The 13,548-nt window shown below is 40.5% G+C and overlaps 3 protein-coding genes across 3 annotated transcripts; 2 read left to right on the forward strand and 1 right to left on the reverse strand.

The window, feature by feature from the left end:
• Positions 1-143: 143 nt before the first annotated feature.
• LOC136938719 (tyrosine-protein phosphatase non-receptor type 1-like) lies at positions 144-3,310 on the reverse strand (the record flags this gene model as incomplete). Its single annotated transcript, XM_067231723.1, has 6 exons — positions 3,079-3,310; positions 2,338-2,428; positions 1,386-1,486; positions 1,138-1,236; positions 725-862; positions 144-353 (listed from the first exon to the last, which is right to left on the reverse strand). Coding segments are annotated over exons 1-6 (696 nt in total), but the record flags the coding sequence as incomplete, so codon positions are not given.
• Positions 3,311-4,055: 745 nt separating this feature from the next.
• LOC136938720 (kelch-like protein 12) lies at positions 4,056-9,549 on the forward strand. Its single transcript, XM_067231724.1, has 12 exons — positions 4,056-4,350; positions 4,589-4,818; positions 5,337-5,490; positions 5,699-5,916; positions 6,506-6,655; positions 7,023-7,137; positions 7,221-7,327; positions 7,515-7,710; positions 7,846-8,004; positions 8,111-8,209; positions 8,293-8,479; positions 8,570-9,549. The coding sequence occupies exons 2-12, from the start codon at positions 4,636-4,638 to the stop codon at positions 8,694-8,696; spliced, it is 1,695 nt and encodes a 564-aa protein (XP_067087825.1). The 5' UTR covers positions 4,056-4,350; positions 4,589-4,635; the 3' UTR covers positions 8,697-9,549.
• A 1,390-nt stretch (positions 9,550-10,939) lies between these two features.
• On the forward strand, positions 10,940-13,252 carry LOC136938724 (tubulin alpha-1 chain-like). Its single transcript, XM_067231729.1, has 4 exons — positions 10,940-11,198; positions 11,713-11,861; positions 11,988-12,668; positions 12,767-13,252. The coding sequence occupies exons 1-4, from the start codon at positions 10,940-10,942 to the stop codon at positions 13,061-13,063; spliced, it is 1,386 nt and encodes a 461-aa protein (XP_067087830.1). The 3' UTR covers positions 13,064-13,252.
• Positions 13,253-13,548: the final 296 nt, after the last annotated feature.

The raw sequence follows: 13,548 nt of genomic DNA on the forward strand, positions 1-13,548 counted from the left end.
TGGACATCTGGGTTGAGTTGAAAATAAAAGTTACAATTAACTCATTGACTTGATTAAATCATCTTGTAAAGCATCAGGTAAACAATTATACTCCCCCCAACAGGACAAGTTCAGTAGAAACTGCTGTGCTGTGCTGTACTGACCAGTAAGAGGCAGGTGTCTACCAAGCAGAAGGTTCCGGAGCGGCCAATCCCAGCACTGCAGTGCACCACCACGGGCCCCTGGTCAGAGTTGAGACATCCAGACTCCCGCACTTTGAACAGGAAGTTGAGGAAGGAGGCAGGAGACTCGGGTACTCCAAAGTCAGGCCAGGTGGTGTAGTGAAAATGTAAAATCTCTCTAGTTTCCTGAGTCTGTAAAGGTAAAAGAGCAAATTTACATTGACATTGTCTGACATGAATGCCCAAAAAACACTTTAACCCTTGTGTTATCTTCGGGTCATTCTGACCCATCAGTCATTGTGACCCACCGTCGTATTGCAACAACTTTACCGCATACAAAAACAAAGTGAAGCATTTACTTTTAACCGTTGGGCTGTCTCAGACCCCCCACATTGCAAAGATTAAAAGAGAATTATTTTTATTTGTTTTTGTATTGGGTAAAATTGGGTTAACACAACGATGGTTCGTTATGAACCTTTGGGTCATGTGACCCGAAGGCAGCACAAGGGTTAAGAACCCTAAAACCCAGAGGGCAGGGCACAACTAGAAAACAGATATCTTACCAACATATTTTCCAGCTCCAGCTGACGAACAGTGTAGTAGGATTTTATGTCCTCTGAAACCAGTGTTAGCTTGAAATTTGTGTCATCAAAAATAGCCTCCTTCTCCTCTCTAGGCGGCCAATACTGTGCACACTTCACCTATGAAACATTGAGTTTGAAAATTACAATTTTCTCTACACACTTGAAGATCAGTTCACCCTTATTGACCAGACTCTTATTCATGGTAGATGTACAAGCAGTAGCTAAGCAGACCTTTAACCAGATATATTACTATGCATGTTATGATACAAGCAGCAAAAGTCCTGACATGCACATGGTATTGTGCAACTTTCTCACAGCAAACACAGCAGGTCTGATAGTGACAAGGTGTGTACAGTAAGCCACATACCATATTTAATGGGGGGCTGACTTACCGATCCTTTTTCTATGACACGGTTCAACATCACCACACCTCGGGTTCTCTGCTCCCACACCATTTCCCAGAAGTGACCACAAGTGTTTGGAAGGGGTCCCTGAAGGGAGAAGATAAATGTGAATCTATGAAACAACATGAAATAAATAAATCAAGATATGATTTCTAGCTCAAATTCCATAACATGTATTCCTCTTTAAGGGACAAACAAATGTGTTCTCAAAACTCCCCCTCAGTCCCAGAACCAACCTGAGTGAGAATGTAGCTTCTCTGTGCCTCCTCTACAGATATCAGGCTTGCATTTATGTAGTCATTCATACCCAGTTGCAGGCGGATTCTGCTGTGATCAACTACAGAGAAATAAATCACTTTAGAATAAGAAAATGTATTCATGGCTTTGTCATTCCTCATATCCCCTTGGGACTCCAGATTAAATGTAGTCTGTCACAGACCAGAGGACGTGAGAGCAGCACAGCTGCACACGACATGACAGGTCTGTCTTTGGTTGAAACACAGAAGTATTTGTTCCTGATCCGGTTTTCTGATCCACACCATTGAACATGAAAGACTATTTTACATAATAAAAAAAAAGAGACAGTGATACCTGCAAAGAAGTGAAACTATTCACAATGTATCAATTTAGTACTGGTTGTATTACTTCCAACTCAGAAACCCAAGCTACACATCAATACCACCCATAGTGACTTGTGACCGGCCTGCATAAAGTGTTTGCTTTAGGTTCACTTTTCGCATTCTTGTGAAAAGAGGAAACATTTAGACATTTTTCGTTAACATCACTTTTTGAATACAACAGTGAAGACCATTTTGATTTATTAATGTAATTTCGAGAAATCATAATTTGAAGGAAAGCACTTAACAAGAATAACCTATGACTAGAATCATAATCAGAACTGGCTTTAAGTAGCGAAAATGTAGCTATCTTCATTTGGGTGTATGTGAAGCCCTCCATGACATTGCTTGTAAAAAGGGCTCTAAGATAGATGATCAAATAACATTTGATTAATTCACTAAGGGATACCACAAATATTTTACGACATTCTACATTCTACATTGTAAGAAACAGATGACAAAGTTTGGGCTGTATCAAGTAGACTACAGTATATCACAGAGACTAGGTGACACTCATCACAGGTTGTCTTAAACAAATTGATGATATAATGTACCAGAGTACACAACTTACATGGGCTGACATCTCTGTAGCGATTCCGAGTTTTGTTTTCAGGTAATTTGGCAAGTTTGCATGGCAGTTCACTTGATTGCTGACGTATTTCCTATGGAGATGAAAACAATTATTTATATTATAAATGTTTTGCGCACAAAGTATTACCATCTGATGGATCTTTCACTGCTTTCATTAAACAGCAAATCCGGTGACATATCTGGCAATATTGCTAAACAAATCGCTATACACACAATAACTGTTTGTTGAACTGAACTCAGAAGTGGTTTATTAAAATATTCCTGCATACATTTTCCTTCCGTTCTTCCTAATCAATGGGATTTAAAGTTGTATGGTCATAAATGGTATGCAATATGTAAAATGGAGGAAATGATAAATGAATTAAATGTGACAATACATACTACAATACAGTAACACCAAAGGAAGTCACAGCACAATGCTACAATGAACGCAAACAACCTATTTAGCTTTAGGCTACATTAGGACAGCTATAGGAGGCACCGGCAGACATCATCGCATAGCTGCGTGGAGGATGATGTTATCAACTAAGCTAAAATCGGAACTTGACAGCTAGGGCATGTTATCTATTGTCCCAACAATAATGTAGATGAGAAGTAATTAAGGGAATAATAATACGTTTATGTTTAAAATGTATAGAAGTTTTGTGATTAACCAAAAAGACACACACAACTTATAAAAAGTCCACCTTCCTTTACCAAGAAAAACCTTTTTACTCGCTACCTGGTAAATGGCGTTCCAACTCCCTGGTTCATCGATCTCCCGAAACTCAGCTTCCATTGCTGTGCTGCTGCCACCCGTTCTTCCGACGATCAATGAAATCAACGTTAAGCTTTAGGAAATTTGACACAAACTGTGTCTTGGAAACCAGACAACTCTATGGGCGGATTCGGCGCTATTTTTTATTTTTCGGTACTGTAGCTTCATAGATTTCTAGTAATGTTGTCGCTTGGCCTCGTCTAACCGGAAACACGCCGTATGCTCCTCCCCCACCTAAGCACAACTGTCCTTGGGTGGCTCTAATCCCCGCCCTCATTTTTTGACATTGGCTGCTCCATTCTTACATACTTCTTTTTATTCATTTTTTACTCGTTGCAGTTCTTCGGTATTGCAGCATTAACCACTCATGTAATTGTACATTTTACCCGGATTATTAGAAAAACGTTAATAATGGGCGCTCTGTAGTGTAGGCTACTCACCACTGTGAACGTCACCATCTAGATCCTAATGTTCAAAGATGTACAAATAGGCTACACTGAAGGTTATTGTTTACTGACTGGCCCTACAACATCCCAATTTAAAATGTTTTTGTGAATCAGGAAGAATCAGGAAACCCACCAGGCACTATTCCCATCTCCACAATATACTATGAGCATTAGCCAATGTTACACATTGCAATATGGACGGTCTGGTACTCAAAAATAATGTCAGTAAAATTACAGACATGTATTTCGCCGGCGAGTCCGGAAACATAAACCGAGTTCACCCAGAGCTGACTTATTATTAGTATTAAATTAAATGATAGTTTACAGTAAATAAACGTGTGCCTTAAGACCAATTGTTGTGCTGGTTGATTCCTAGATATAATTTTCTCATATTATCTACATGTCCTGCTTTGGTGCTTGTTGGCGTCAATTAAGTGCGCGCACGTAAAGTGACGTAACTTGCTCGCTAGGTAAATTAGCTGGTTTGTTGTGTTTTTAAACGTTTCCTGCTGATGCTAGCTAGCGTAGCTAATAGTCAGGCTAGCTAGCTAGCTATAGTTATGCATTTGGTCATCATATAAAGCTCGCGGTAGATGAACGTATCGTCTCCTTATCGCCAACCTTAATACGTTTTCCAGTAAGAATTCGAGAGGGGCTTGTCGTACAGCTGTCATGTATCTTCCTTGCCTGTCCACATATGGCTAAACTACAGTACCGTGTCAGTTAGCTAGCAAGTAGCTAACTAGCAGCCTGCACTATTCTGTAACCAGCTGTCTTAGCTGACCAAGTGGTGAGTACTGGTTATGAAGTCAATAATATTACTAGCAGCAGTTGACATTTTCTGAATTGCCATTCTGTGGCTAGCCTACTAGTAGTGACTCTTTTAACGCTGAACTCCTACTAGTATCATGTGCTCAATGTAGCCAGCTGTACAATGAAAGCGTTGTGTTCGGCTGGCATAACAATGATCACAGGCGGTCATGTTTCAACATCATACAAATAAAGCTGTCTCTTTGTGCTTTTAACAGAAACTGCAGTCAACAGGGGTTCTTCTGATACTTTTAAGGCACTCGTCATGGCTCCCAAAGATATCATGACCAACTCCCATGCCAAGTCTATCCTAAATGCCATGAATGCACTTCGAAAAAGCAACACACTCTGCGACATCACTTTAAGGGTGGAAAATACAGACTTTCCAGCTCATCGCATTGTCCTGGCTGCCTGCAGTGACTACTTTTGTGCCATGTTTACAAGCGAGGTCAGTGTAACGGTGTTCAACAGCGCCTATTCAATAGGCTATTCAAAAACCTCGAGAAGTCAATAATTAAGGTGCATACCATTTTGGACCCCCCTCCACACACACTTCTCAATGATAGATAACAAAATGCTAAATGCAGCCATAGTCATATGGCCAAACAGGGACTGGTAAGGAATTACAGGATTATTTATGTAAGTCCCAACAATAGGCAGTTCAGAATTTGATGTATTTGCCATTTACCTCATTGTAGGAAAATCATTTGTATTGATATGCAGCCCAGTTGACCTAGCCTATCTTTCTTTCTTAATGTTTGTGCCTGTCTAAGAATCATCAGGTGAGCATATCTTTTTACTGACCAAACTGTCTACAGTCATTAGTTCTACACTTATATGCTTAACAGTTATACCTGTTTAATACAGTTTAGCAAGGTTTGCGATTTTTTTCAATTTGTTTTCTTTTCATAAATGTTTGTATTTTAATTTTATTTAGCCTTATATGTCTCTGTTGTGATTCTGCAGCTGTCTGAGAAGGGGAAATCCTTTGTGGACATTCAAGGCCTGACTGGATCAACCATGGAGATCTTGCTGGACTTTGTCTACACTGAAACAGTTCTGGTCACAGTGGAGAACGTACAGGAACTGCTTCCTGCTGCTTGTTTGCTTCAGCTTAAAGGTAAATGGGAGAATTTCCTGGTCAGCCCTGCACACTGTTAGAACCAACTACTAGTGCCAAAATTGTGAAGTGGCACAGACAATAGGCATGACAATCATTGTCTGAGTTGACCGTAACACTATAGATATGGGTATGGATTCTGTACAGCCCAATATATGATACATTGTGTACACATACAAATGTGTGGATGTATCTTTGTTTCCTTTAGGAGTGAAAAGAGCATGTTGTGAATTTCTGGATAGTCAGCTTGACCCGTCAAACTGTCTGGGTATTCGGGACTTTGCCGAGACACACAATTGCCTTGACTTGATGCAGGCAGCTGAGCTTTTCTCCCAAAAGCACTTTCCTGAGGTCGTTCAACACGAGGAGTTCATGCTGCTCTGTCAATCAGAGGTCGAGAAGCTTGTGAAATGTGATGAAATCCAGGTAGGCTTAAGAAGGATGTGGGAGGAGGGGTATGGGGAAAGGTTTGCCTTTTTAACCTGCCGGATGAACAATGTCTGCATATAAAATGTTGTGCAATGTCCAATAAAGTGTGTAACAAATGTATGAACTATTCATGTTTGGTTGACATAATGTTTCAAAGTATCCTTAAAAACACAACACTTGGGAAGTAAAGATGCAAGTGCAGGCCTGCTTTCATCTCAGTTAATACTGGGGGGGGGGGGGGCTGTGTGGATTTGGGTGACTATAAAGTTATGATAAAGGAAACTTGATTGAAGTATGCCTTTGTGCATAGGAAATTCCTGTCTCTAACCACACACCTTGTTTTGTGAAAACATGGTTATAATCATGTGATGATTTATAGATCCCTAAGCCATTCAACAAAAACGTGCCTGTTATTTTTGTGTTTTTTAAATTCTAGCTATGCATGATAATCATACTGTAGTCGAGACACCTTTCCCCTCAGAACATTCAAAGTAATAAAATGAATAGCGTCCTCAGTTGTCAGTCATTTTGATAAATTGTGAATTCCTTTGAGTTGGCTAAATGCTCTGTCTGTTTCTGTTACTAGGTTGATTCTGAGGAACCGGTATTTGAGGCAGTCTTGAATTGGGTCAAACACAACAGGAAAGAGAGAGAACCGTATCTTCCGGACATGCTTGAGTTTGTGCGAATGCCTCTGCTGACCCCCCGCTACATTACAGATGTAATTGATTCTGAGGTGAGGCAGACATTTACATTTAGTCATTTAGCAGACGCTCTTATCCAGAGCAACGTATAGTAAGTACAGGGACATTCCCCCGAGGCAAGTGGGGTGAAGTGCCTTGCCCAAGGACACAACGTAATTTGCACGGCCAAGAATCGAACCGGCAACCTTATAATTGGTAGCCCAATTTTCGAACCGCTCAGCCATCAGACCACACACTGTAGGCTCTTCCTGCTTGACTTTCATCAACACCACTCCCTCATGATGGATGTGTTTCTAGATAATACATCAAGTGGCAAGCATAGGGATTAACTTTTATAACTACAGTACTTCTCTCTATTGAGTCGCCCAAAATGTAGTTATATGTTTTTACATGTTCCAGCCACTCATTCGATGCAGTCTTCCGTGTCGAGACCTAGTAGATGAAGCAAAGAAGTTCCACCTAAGGCCAGAACTTAGGAGCGAGATGCAAGGCCCACGAACCCAAGCACGATTAGGTACAATCTTCTCATTGTAAGTGCGACACTGCTACATTGTCTTTTTAACAATATACTTGGTAACTTACTGTTAATCCATTTAGGTGCCAAAGAGGTTCTGTTAGTTATAGGTGGATTTGGCAGTCAACAGTCTCCTATAGATATTGTGGAGAAGTATGACCCTAAAACCCAGGAGTGGAGCTTTCTACCTGTGAGTAATATCGTTTTGGTTTGTGGTAAGACTTCTCACTTAATGTTGAGGGCTGTTCTGTAGATGAAGTCTCAACCATTAACTGTACAAAATGTAAAACAATGTGTATAAAGTGCAGTATTATAAGTGCAAATGGCAGATTGTGTACTTTGGCTAATGTTAACTAATCCAAGGTTTATTATTACAGAACATTGCTCGTAAAAGACGTTACGTAGCCACTGTGTCCCTCAACGACCGTGTGTATGTAATTGGAGGCTATGACGGTCGTTCGAGACTCAGTTCGGTGGAGTGCTTGGATTACACCGCTGATGAGGACGGTGTCTGGTACACAGTTGCTACCATGAACGTTCGCCGTGGCCTAGCAGGCGCCACCACACTCGGAGGTGAGGGACCTTTTCGGACTGACAGCTTGTACTTCTAAAGGGTCTACCATGATTGTCTTGCCATTTCTTTAGCTTTTTATTCGATTTTTAAATACAGTTTTATAATTTGTGTGGGGGTGCCTTGTTGCTGTACAGACATGATCTATGTTGCCGGAGGTTTCGATGGAAGCCGGCGTCACACCAGTATGGAGCGCTACGACCCAAACATTGACCAGTGGAGTATGCTTGGGGACATGCAGACAGCAAGGGAAGGTGCCGGGCTGGTGGTGGCCAGTGGATTGATTTACTGCCTAGGTCGGTAAAGGTGCTTTATATCAGTTTAGTGTATATAAGTTTGAAATTGGCTTTAAGGGTCCCATTTACTTTCTCCATTGTAAAAATCAGTTTTCTTTGTTCACAGGAGGATATGACGGGTTGAATATACTTAACTCAGTTGAGCGATATGATCCACACACAGGGCACTGGACCAATGTCACCCCCATGGCTACTAAACGCTCAGGTCGGTATTTCTGAGAATGGCTACTGAAATGTAGCATCTGGTTAGAACTTAGAACCTAGTCTGAAGATCTGGTCTTGTTGCAGGTGCTGGAGTAGCCTTGCTCAATGACCACATCTATGTAGTAGGTGGCTTTGATGGAACTGCTCATCTAGACTCTGTGGAGGTATATAACATAAGAACAGATTATTGGACAACAGTTGCCAGTATGACTACTCCCCGGTGTTATGTAGGGGCTACTGTTCTCCGTGGACGGTTATATGCCATAGCTGGGTAAGCATGCATGCCAAACATTATAACTATTAGTCCTTGATGTGATAAAAAAGAAAACACCGGCACAACTTCTCTCTTTTACTTGTTTAGATATGACGGGAACTCCCTCCTCAGCAGCATTGAGTGTTATGACCCAGTGATCGACACCTGGGAGGTAGTCACGTCCATGGCAACTCAGCGATGTGATGCTGGAGTCTGTGTCCTCAGAGAAAAGTAATTTTCATCATGAACAGCATCACAGAGGAGTTAAACGAAAATGACGTGCCACTGTTGAGGTGGCTATTCATGTCCCACTACCACTGAGCAATGGAAAAGGTCATTGTAGGTCAGAATGTGACATGGGCTGCCTCAAAAACTCATCATTGCAGCTTCATCAGACTTTCATACTTGAAAGAGTACACCCTTACCAAGAGTGTGCAGCAGAGATGAACAACTATGTGCAAAAGACTCTTATTTGTTGATGCCTCCAAGAAACCAATACCACTTGCATGACTCTTTGGTGATACATGTTGCTGTGGTTACCCGTGAGATTATAATTTTGATGTCTTTAAAGTGCAATACATTTATACTTCTTGAAAGAAAGGAACAACAGCAGAAATTAACAGGTGACTCCTGCTGCTATATGCCTTATGCCCCTGTGGCCCCCATATAATATAACATCCATGTTGCCTCTCATTTGGACTAAAACGATTGTTATCATGACATCAAGTACTGTATAATCAATAAGCATTTACCAGATAAGTAAATTGTCAGTGTCCTTTTGTAGTTTTTGTAATTCTGTATGAAGAGATTTTAGTAACAAATCAAATGAAGATGTTTTCTTCATCTTTATTGTTTTCAATGTAGAGATACAAGACATTTTAAGCACTACACATTTGCATTGTAGACTATGCTGTACAATAATTATTGTTCTGTCTTCAAGTAGGCCTACAGTAAAAAATGTAGTGTATGTGTATTATGCATGCATTTATCCCCAATGGTTTCCTTTGTACACGTGCCTGACATGTATGTAGACGAGATATGGTAGTTCACCGTCGGATCATTTTCTTCGACTCGAAAGTGAATAAACATAATCTAGTCTGTCATACTTAAATTTTTATCCTTGTTTTTAAGTGATTGTATTCGATCATTATCTCTTTTCTTTTTTTACATTGGTATGACATTTACCTCGTTGGACAAGACAAGTTAATACATATTCAGCAAGAAGTGTACAGTATTGCTGTACAGTATTAGTTTACTGCTGTCAGTACCTAACCTAGCCTTTTTCCTCGACCATGGTTACTGTCAAGTACAGGTATTTGAAGTCTACAGGTCAGCATCAAATATATTTCATATCACGTTATGCATTATCTGGAAAAAGACACATCAAGGTATAGTATACTTCATTGCGCAGGACTTGTGGTCGACAGGGGAACTGTATAAAAGCAACCCTAGCACTCACTTTAGGCAGATGACATTGCTGTGTTGGCGAGGACACGTTGCTCGTCAAAGTCGACATTGCTCAAGCTGGAAAGTTTTTTAACGCATTCATTTTTAAACTTTTATCAGATCTTTCAAGGACAATGGTAAGTGTTGAGCCGATAAGTTTGAGTCCTAATGTATTTATTTGCCTATGCATCAAATGCCGGATGATAGTTTTAGCTAGTCTTTTGGTCCTTTGACTCTTTATTTAACCGACAATTGTTTATAATAATTAAACAAAAACTCGTTTGATCTAATCTCTAAGGCCTATCATACTATAGATCATTAGGAGATAATTGATTTGCAGCTCTGTTTCTATGACACCAATTTGTGTAAAATGAATTTGAATTGTGCATGACTGGAATTTGAGGAATCTGGAGCCGAGCCTTGGGTGAGAATGTGGAATGTATTCGTAAATTCTCCAAGCAATTCTATTGTTAAACATGACCCTGGTCTATTTCTAAAATGGGGTCACAACATGTGTATTCACAAAATAATGAAAAGTATTGAGTGCATGATGTGACCAGTGTGGTCCATTTAATGAGAAGTTTAGTTCGTGATCCACTAACAGTAGCAAATTCTTCTCTCAAGACTAGCTTTAGAACATATCATGAACCTTTTTGATAAAATACTTTGTATGGAACTTACAGATTTTTGGTAAATGTCAGCAGAAAATGCCTGTGTAAGAATTATCACTTGTATGCAGAGATAACAGCATACTATTTGGACAAGTGGAAACATGTGTATTCTCAAGGCACACTAACCACTTTCTGAAACATGATAGCCACAATTTGGGCTGTTATGGACCATCCTGTTTTTTAAGTAGTGCAGATGTCTTGCATACATTTTCTTTGTTTGAACCCCATAAATTGCAGCAGATCAGTCAAAGAGAAAGGGTTTCCTCATGAATAACACTGGAGATTACTTACCAATCCAAATTTCGGATGTGCCCTTTTAAAAGTATACAATTATCTTCTATTCTCTTCACTATTAGTATGTATGTTTCAATTCAATGTATTTTTTTTCTTACAGAGAGAATGCATATCTATCCATGTGGGCCAAGCAGGCATACAGACAGGCAATGCTTGCTGGGAGCTTTTCTGCCTAGAGCATGGTGTAGGGCCTGATGGTGTATTTCAGGATGTGCCGGTAGAGCCGAATTCACGTTCAGATCCGTTCAACACTTTTTTTAACACCGGAAACTCAGGACGCCATGTTCCAAGAGCCATATTTGTGGACCTGGAGCCAACTGTGGTTGGTAAGCAACCTGTAGAGTTTTTTTTTGCAGGTTCTTTATGTTTTTCCCCTAATAAGCTTTATTGTATATGTGCTTACATGTATATATTGTGAGTGCATTTCCATCCACATGGGCCACACAGGAATACACATTGGCAATGCATGCTGGGAGCTGTACTGACTGGAGCAAGGTAGCGGTGATGACTCCTTTAACACATTATCCAGTGACAGTGTCATAAGAAAGCATGTACATTTCACTGTGTTTGTGGATGTAAACAGTTGACAATGGTAAGTGGTGTTGTAGAATATAGAGCTTAACAAAAGGGAAGTAAAGGGGTATAAATCAAACTGCTTTATGAATATGATTATGTACTTAACATAATAGGAGTGAGGCTTTTTGATGGAAGTAAGATTTCCCTTCTAACTATTTAACCAAACAAATAGTTCGAACAGAAACACTGTTTAGGGTATGTTTATCTCAGTTGTCCATGCATGTATGGCCCATTCATTTAATCATTATCTCTTTGTTAACTTAGATGAAGTAAGGACAGGCAAGTACAGGCAGCTCTTCCACCCTGAGCAGCTCATTTCTGGGAAGGAGGACGCAGCCAATAACTATGCTCGGGGGCACTACACCGTTGGGAAGGAGATAATTGATGGTGTACTGGAGAGGGTCCGTAAAATGGTGAGTGTATGGTTTCACATGACAGTACTCCATTATACAGGACTTGATTGTACAAATATTGATTAAAGATGAACAAGTTAATGTAGTTGAGTAAGCTTTTAACATGTTCAAATAATGTGTCCTCAGACTGACCAGTGCACAGGGCTCCAAGGGTTCCTCATCTTCCACAGCTTCGGAGGGGGGACTGGCTCTGGCTTCACCTCTCTACTGATGGAACGCTTGTCTCTTGACTACGGCAAGAAATCAAAGTTGGAGTTTGCCATTTATCCTGCACCCCAGGTGTCCACAGCTGTGGTAGAGCCTTACAACTCCATCCTGACCACCCACACCACCCTGGATCACTCTGACTGTGCCTTCATGGTGGATAACGAGGCCATCTATGACATCTGTCGTCGTAACATGGATATTGAACGTCCATCCTACACCAACCTCAACAGATTGATTGGTCAGATAGTTTCCTCTATCACAGCCTCCCTTCGCTTTGATGGGGCCTTGAATGTCGATCTAACAGAGTTCCAGACCAATCTGGTTCCTTTCCCCCGTATTCATTTCCCTTTGGTAACTTACTCACCTATCATCTCTGCGGAGAAGGCCTACCATGAGCAATTGTCTGTGGCTGAAATCACCAGTGCCTGCTTTGAGCCAACCAATCAAATGGTCAAGTGTGACCCTCGTCATGGCAAATACATGGCTTGTTGTATGCTGTACCGTGGTGATGTGGTTCCAAAAGATGTCAATACTGCCATTGCCAATATTAAGACCAAACGATCAATCCAGTTTGTCGACTGGTGCCCTACTGGATTTAAGGTAGTCAACATAGTTTGTGGTTTATATACAATGTAATATGGTATGCCTTACACATCCCACAATCAATCCACCTATTATCTTTGACTTTGTCTCAACAGGTAGGCATTAACAATCAGCCCCCAACTGAGGTTCCTGGAGGGGACCTTGCAAAGGTCCAGAGAGCTGTGTGCATGCTTAGCAACACCACTGCTATTGCTGAGGCCTGGGCACGTTTGGACCACAAGTTTGACCTCATGTACGCTAAACGTGCCTTTGTGCACTGGTATGTGGGTGAAGGCATGGAGGAAGGAGAGTTTGCCGAGGCCAGAGAAGACTTGGCTTGTCTAGAGAAAGATTATGAGGAGCTGGGAAGAATGAGTGGGGATTCTGAAGATGAAGTGTGCGAGGAATACTGAATCACAGTGCCTGGAGCTTTCATCAGATAACATGAAATAATATTGATTTTGTTATTGTCTTATTATGTATTACTTCAGTTTAGCTGTAACAATATTAAAATAATTTGTATGCATCTGCCATTAGTTTAGTCATAAAACGTTTATCAAAGGACTCTAAAAGGGGTTATTTAAAAACCTTTACCCTAAAACTAGCCAATTGCTTGTTTGAGCATCATAATAAAGTTGTGATATTATTGTCTTTATTGCTTATGTATAACAATAAGAAATGGATCTTCCAAAATCTAAAGTCTAAAATAGGGTTTACCTTTTGTACCATGCAGGGGGCTTCTGTATACTGTTTGATGTATATATGGCATGTGTTACAGTTTTGTAAGGATAGATGATTACAAAACTATCAAACACAGCCAATCTAACGATCAACACTTTTTAGACTCCTATGACGACAAGGGAGGTGTCCATAAAAACGGGACCATTTAACAAAAATG

The sequence above is a fragment of the Osmerus mordax genome, assembly GCF_038355195.1.
Source record: "Osmerus mordax isolate fOsmMor3 chromosome 7 unlocalized genomic scaffold, fOsmMor3.pri SUPER_7_unloc_3, whole genome shotgun sequence".
In the NCBI taxonomy this organism is placed as follows: Eukaryota; Metazoa; Chordata; class Actinopteri; order Osmeriformes; family Osmeridae; genus Osmerus; species Osmerus mordax.

Excerpts from the sequence above, each read along its gene's own strand:
- LOC136938724 (XM_067231729.1), top strand. The coding sequence starts at position 10,940 with ATGTTTCAATTCAATGTATTTTTTTTCTTACAGAGAGAATGCATATCT. Across the intron at positions 11,862-11,987 it reads TGGAGAGGGTCCGTAAAATG|ACTGACCAGTGCACAGGGCT; the intron begins GTGAGTGTATGG and ends ATGTGTCCTCAG. Across the intron at positions 12,669-12,766 it reads GGTGCCCTACTGGATTTAAG|GTAGGCATTAACAATCAGCC; the intron begins GTAGTCAACATA and ends TTGTCTCAACAG.
- LOC136938720 (XM_067231724.1), top strand. The coding sequence starts at position 4,636 with ATGGCTCCCAAAGATATCATGACCAACTCCCATGCCAAGTCTATCCTA. Across the intron at positions 4,819-5,336 it reads GTGCCATGTTTACAAGCGAG|CTGTCTGAGAAGGGGAAATC; the intron begins GTCAGTGTAACG and ends GTGATTCTGCAG. Across the intron at positions 8,210-8,292 it reads CATGGCTACTAAACGCTCAG|GTGCTGGAGTAGCCTTGCTC; the intron begins GTCGGTATTTCT and ends GTCTTGTTGCAG.